Source organism: Triticum aestivum, chromosome 1B (assembly GCF_018294505.1).
Source record: "Triticum aestivum cultivar Chinese Spring chromosome 1B, IWGSC CS RefSeq v2.1, whole genome shotgun sequence".
Lineage (NCBI taxonomy): Eukaryota > Viridiplantae > Streptophyta > Magnoliopsida > Poales > Poaceae > Triticum > Triticum aestivum.
In genome coordinates, this window is record NC_057795.1 from 486612266 (window position 1) to 486618819 (window position 6554).

Consider the following 6554-nt stretch of genomic DNA (forward strand, 5'->3'; position numbering starts at 1 on the left):
ATTGTGGAAAATTTTGCCATGGCAGCCGACATGATTCAGTGTGCTCATAAGCAATGTTTGTCTATGATCGTTCTGAAGTTGGACTTCAGGAAGGCTTTTGACAGTGTCAGTTGGGCATGCATCTTCAGTATTATGGAGGCATGGGGCTTCCCCCGGCGATGGATCGGCAGGGTCTCTTCTCTTCCGCGCACCTCCAGCTCTAGGGTCATGATCAATGGTGAGCTTGGAGACCCGATTGTCTCCAAGAGAGGGTTCAGGCAGGGCGATTCGTTGTCACCTTATCTGTTCATCCTGGTGGCTGACGTGCTGCAACGGATGTGCTATGTTGCGTTCGAGGCAGGGAGTTTGGTTCACCCACTAGGCTCAGACAGGTTGTTCCGGTGCTGCAGTACGCCGATGACACGCTGCTTCTCTTCCAGGGCAGCATACAGCAGGCCGTTGTTATCCGGGATATCCTGGCAGCTTTCACAGGTTTTACCGGTCTGCACATAAATTTTGACAAGAGCACCCTGGTTCCTATTGGTTTGGACGTTGACGCCGCGTCTGAGATTGCTGCTCTATTTGGCTGCCCTGTTTCTTCCTTCCCATGCACTTACCTAGGGTTACCCTTGTCTTTGCATAAGATCACACATGGCATGCTGCTGCCGGTAATCCACAAGGTTGACAAACGGCTGTCAGGTTGGTTGGCCACTCTTTTATCCTGGGGAGGTTGCCTCACGCTGCTGAACTCTGTCTTGGCTGCTGTCCCGAGCTATTATATGACATGCTTCCCTTGGCCTAAGGAGTCTCTTGCTAAACTGAACAACCTTTTTCGAGCCTTCTTCTGGCAAGGCAAGAACAGCGTACGGGGTGGCCAATGCTTGGTGGCATGGGAGTACATGATCATGCCCCGGTGTTCTGGTGGGCTCGGTGTACGGGATGTGGCTGCCCACAATCAGGCTCTTTTGTGCAAGTTTGCGGCCAAGGTACTACAACCCTCTGATATCCCTTGCTTCCAGTGGTTTGCTGCACAATACTGCAATGGCCGCATGGATTCTGGAGTTCATCGTAGGGATACGCCTATATGGAAGGGTTTCAAGTGCTTCATTCCCATGGTTCTCTATGCCTCCACAGGCTCTCTGGGCAATGGATGCCATCTCTCCTTTTGGCATGACAAGTGGTTAGATGCCGGGCGACTCTTCCAGGTGCTGCCGACCCTTTACACCTTTGCTAAAGACAGACACTGTTCGGTAGCTTCGCAGCTCTCTGCTAATGGTGCCTGGGATGTTCAGTTCCACCCTAACCTCACAAGATCTGCTACTAATGAGCTCCATTACCTACACTCTCTTCTGCTGGGCGTTCAGCCGGTTTCTCACAGCCGGGACAATCGTTCTTCATCCATCTGCGGCAAGGTCTTGAGCACCTCGTACTTTTATCACCTGCTCACCTTTTCGGGGGTGGACGGCCGTTTCAGTTTGTGGGTTTGGGATCCTCTTATTCCGCTGAAGCACATGATCTTCTTATGGATAGCTTTTTGGGGGCGTCTGAACACGAGGGATAACATGATCAGGAAGAGCTGGACCTCGGTCGTTGCGCATGCTGATTGTGATCTCTGCCCGGCCCGCGAGTCCATTGATCATATCATCTTGAGATGCTCTCTCGCTACTACGCTCTGGGACAGGTTCGGTTTGGAGAATTCTGCTTCACGTTCTGCTAACCTCCTGGAGTTCATGCACGTGTCGCAGCCACGCTGGCATTCCTCAGCTGCTTGGCATGTCCTGGTCGTTGTTGCTGCTGTCACTCTTTGACATGCCCGGAATGATAGGGTGTTCAACGGCAAAATCTGGTCTCCAACATATGCACGGCTGTACGCGTCGGATCTTCTCAAGCTATGGAGCCATCGGGCTCGGGCAAGGAGCCCATAACACAAACAGGCAGTCTTGCTTTGGTTGCATAGTTTACAAGCATAATGTAGTCGTGCATGTTCTCCGCTCCTTCCACTCCCTTTTCTCCTTCCTCCCTTTTTTTGTTTCTGTTCGATGGGCAGCTTATGGCCTATGCACCTTGGTGCAGAACATAAGCTTCATATAATGGACCTACGGTCTCCGGGCTACGGCCTGTTTTAAAATATATAAGGTAGAGCGAACTCTACCTTTCATTTCAAAAAAATAATAATAGTAATACTTGGCTATATAAATCACTCATAGAAAGTAAGACCCAATATAGCCTTGACGCACAAGTGCACTTGCTTACAAATGTGATATATAAAAGGCCAGGTCATTCTTCACAACATGCACGCTCGTACTCACTAGCCAGGTCCCATAGTACCAGTATACACTTCCTTGTTTCTCACACATCACGCAGTTATTTAGGTAGCATACCGCAATACAGTACTGTGGTAATTAAGTACACGTAGGCCATTCAGCAAATCCATCGAACTAGCAGAGGACATGGATCGATCGACGGCGCGGGTGCTTTCTCCTGCCGTGACGCGCGCGCGTCCCGAGCCTCCGAGTGGAGGAGCTAGCGGTCGATCAGTTCAGTTGGGACTTGGGACCCCTTAATCTGGTAGCCGAGGTGAAGAGCGGTGGTCGCCGCCGCCGCCTGGGACGACTGGGAGTAGCGCGAGGAGGAGGAGGCCGCCGCGGCGTCCTGCAGCATGTTCACTGCCTGGTGGTGGTAGTAGCTCCTCGCGTCGAACGTCGGGAGCACCTCCAGCTCCGCCCCGCCCGGCGCCGGCGGCGGCGCCGCCAGGGCTAGCCGCTCCGCGTCCGCCACCTGCTTGCATACATGGCCGACGATCGAGCAACATATTGCAACAATTAGAGATCAACACCAAACGATCTTTGGTTACAGTATACTGAGAAGCATGCAGGAAGGTGCGTACCTTGGCTCGGAGATACATGTTCTCGCTCTGCAGATCCACCTCCTGCATGCATGGATGGATGGTGCAGCGATGAACAAGAGGAAGGAAGCAGGATAATTATAATTGGGACTCGAATCAACCGGTATATATACGCATATGGATTAATATATTACCAGCTTCTGCATGTATTCGATCTCCGCGAACAGCAGTTCGTGCTGACAACCAAAAGTGCACAAGGATATCGGTTAATTTGACTGGGGAACTATGAGAAGTACATGCAAGTATGTGACTAGTCAATCACAAAGCAAAAAATATCACCTTCTTTGCTCTGATCCGGCCGATGCCCTTGTCGAGCCTGTTCTCCAGGCTCTTGAGCTCCTTCAGTGTCAAGTTGCCGACGGATTCGCCCATCAGGTTCCTGAAGAAAATTAAGTATAAATATTAGGTGATGATCAAAGGATGAGAAAGTGAGCCTCGGCCTGGTGACTCCATGTACGTACATACCTGTTTGCATTTTGCAGGGACTGTATCTGATGGCGCAGTTTCGCTGATTCTTGCTGAAAGTATTGCTGGTGTACGTAGAAAATCAAGTAAATCGGCTGGAACCAGTTACTAGTAGCTAACTGAACACATCAGATAGCTAGTGATCGAGTTTGCTAGCTATGTATGCACATATATTGTCATTTTACAAGCGTGTTAAGTCTACAACAGGGGATCAATCATATATCTGCAGATAGTAACACAGTTATATGGCGCTCATCGGTTCGTCGGACAGAATTTTCAGAACGCCGTGAGCTGTATTTTGTACTACTAAATCAAATGAATCCATATGATCACAAATTAAACAGCGATGTTTGCAACACATAAAACACAACCACTCACCTGAGAATTGACGTCTATAGCTGGAGCAGAGCCAGAAGCGCTTGCGGAAGCCTTCTTGTACCTGTCGATCGTCGTCCTCGTGCTAAACAGAATATTCAGAAACACAAAAGGACGTTTAGCCAGCCTAGATCTACGTACGTACTAGAAATTAAGCTATCCTATAAATTCATCAACAACAAAAAATAGAGAGAGATATAGAAAGAGGCATGCATGCATCTGAATCTCGAGTGGAGGAGCTCTTTAACACCCTTAGCACGGCAGAGGAAAGGGAGCAGGCAGGAAGAGCCAACCTGGGTTTCCTTCACCATGCAAGGATCGCCCACGCATGCATGCACCCCACCATTTACTTGTTGACAACACATACATACACATGTACTCCTACAACATATGCACATCCACATCTCACTCTGCCCGGTGCACATGAACGAAACACGAAACCACCTTTTATTTCAGGGGCGTGTGTGCCATGCCATGCCTACTGGCTGCTGGCTGCTGCACGTGCTGACGCATCCAAGCCATTATATCCATGGTCACACGTACGTATACGGACATGCAAAGACAATTGAAGGTATATACTACGCGTACTCTTGGATCTTAATTAAACAAAACTCTTTATACCTTTGAAAATGAAAAGGCAAATGCAGGCTATAGTAATGAGCCATGGAATGAGTGTATACGGCCATCAATGAATATAGGGTTAATAACCTCATCAGAAGGGATGAATTATACCAACAATCATGCATTCAAATTATAGCAATGTTCCAGAAAGTGATATATTTTTCTTGCTAAAGTGTGATAATAGTATTATTCCACCATTAGAACTGCAGTATATCGTTGAAATTTAAATTATAGTATAATAATGCATTTGATGAAGTGCGCGAACCTACTGAAAAATTGTTCTCTATTACTTTTTGTGCACTACAAAATTAGAGGAAGTATAGTGCCTAACACATACTTGAATGTTTTTGCATGAAGCATGAAAATACACAAATTTTCAGCCAAAATTTATGGGTCGCATATCGCCAAATAGTATATGTTTTCAAAGCTTGTACATGGGCGAACTCACCCAATGCACCCGGCCCTATCATTTTCCATCTAAAGACTAGCTAATTACTCCATGATAGTAATTAGCTAAACAGTGGCTGTGCATTGGGTGCATTGGGAGTAAAGTTTAGCTTATACCAGATCCTCACATACAGTGGCTGTGCCAGGACTCAAACATTACCGTGCCGAATACATATGATTATCAACACATTTTGCACAATTTCCCGGCTCGTTAAAATTTTAAATTCTTGTTTCATAATCTTGCTAAAAAAAATCTGCGGCCAGCTGACCATACAGCCTCTATGCATTTGATTTCATCCACACAGCAGAAGCATATATGATACATGACATGATCTAGTTTTAATTCTTAGTGTTATTACACGCAGATGGTTTAAAAGCCTGGGATTAAACCCGACCTTAGGCAATACTTGAAGGTTCTAAATGAACTTTCTCTGATTCTCTCCTTCTAAAATCCTGGACCAAATAGAAGCACTTCTACAATTCATTTTTGTGTGAGTGGACTGGACACGCATAAGATCGATCATCCCCCGTGCATGCAAAAAACAGCATGCTTGATCAATGACCTCGCAGACATAGGTAGACAAGATCAAACACAATCACATCATTGCAGCTAAAAATTCAAAACTCAAAATTTACCAAAAAAAGGGAAGAAACTAATATTAATCCAAAATAGTAGCACGCTTGCTTCTCGTAATCACGTCACGTCTAGCTTGACAAGCTTCTTTTCTGGCGGATATTGGGTAGCTACGTACTCATGCGTACCTGTTACTAGCATATTCGTAGAGGCGGCCGCGGGCGGAGAAGACGATCAAGGCGATCTCGGCTTCGCAGAGGACGGAGAGCTCATAGGCCTTCTTGAGCAGCCCGTTCCTGCGCTTGCAGAAGGTCACCTGGCGGCTCGTCGTGTTCTCGATCCTCTTGATCTCGATCTTCCCCCTCCCCATGGTAGCAAGCAATTCTAACCTTGAAAAAATACAACAAATATGGGCTTAGATACTGATGAGATCGAGTTTAGGACGGGAACAAAACAGTAAAATTAACAGTTGCATGCATGTGTATAGTTTGTAGTCTATAGATATATGCAGGCATGAACAGATCGTGGGTCGATGTTGAACGTCATTGGATGATCTTGATTAGGACACAGTTTGCCTGCACCTTTAGATCAAAATGAAGCCTAATTTAAATCAAGGCTAGTACTAGTGGCTAGATCTAGTTGCGCAAAAGAAAATTTTGAGCGTAAATAATTAAGAACAGAATATCATGCAAAGAAATGAAGAAAAGTAAAGATGTTATACGTAGTAGCAGATACTAGATAGATTCATAGATCTACCCTCAAAATAAAAGTAGATAGATCTGAAACATGCACCGAAACCTTGTGCTAATACTGAGCTAGCTGGTACGCGTGCAAGTGCAAGGAGAATCCACAGCCACATAAAACCAAGTCGAGAGGGAAAGTATATCTACGCTTTTACAAACAAAGTTCGAGAGATTCCAAGAAAGAGAGAGGGAACCAAACGCACACAAGGAAGAATCAGCTTGACCTCCTTGCAAAAATCACCAGAACTACAAGAGAAACAAGAAGAATCTGTATGTGCCGAGACCGATCTCAAAGCAAGCCCTAGATTGAAACCCCAAAAATATGAAGATGTCTACATATATGTGAGCAAGAGCTAGAAAGAGATCTAGTGAAAAGGAAGGCTTCTCTCCCGTTTCCGGAACAAGAAGACCCGCAGATTGAGAAGCTGGGCAATCGACCGTACCC

The 6554-nt window shown here is 46.3% G+C and overlaps 1 protein-coding gene across 1 annotated transcript; it reads right to left on the reverse strand.

The window, feature by feature from the left end:
* Positions 1–2151: 2151 nt before the first annotated feature.
* On the reverse strand, positions 2152–6467 carry LOC100136998 (MADS-box transcription factor 21). Its single transcript, XM_044514957.1, has 8 exons — positions 6313–6467; positions 5555–5755; positions 3728–3809; positions 3350–3414; positions 3164–3263; positions 3019–3060; positions 2867–2908; positions 2152–2757 (listed from the first exon to the last, which is right to left on the reverse strand). The coding sequence occupies exons 2-8, from the start codon at positions 5734–5736 to the stop codon at positions 2503–2505; spliced, it is 768 nt and encodes a 255-aa protein (XP_044370892.1). The 5' UTR covers positions 5737–5755; positions 6313–6467; the 3' UTR covers positions 2152–2502.
* Between the last annotated feature and the right edge of the window lie 87 nt (positions 6468–6554).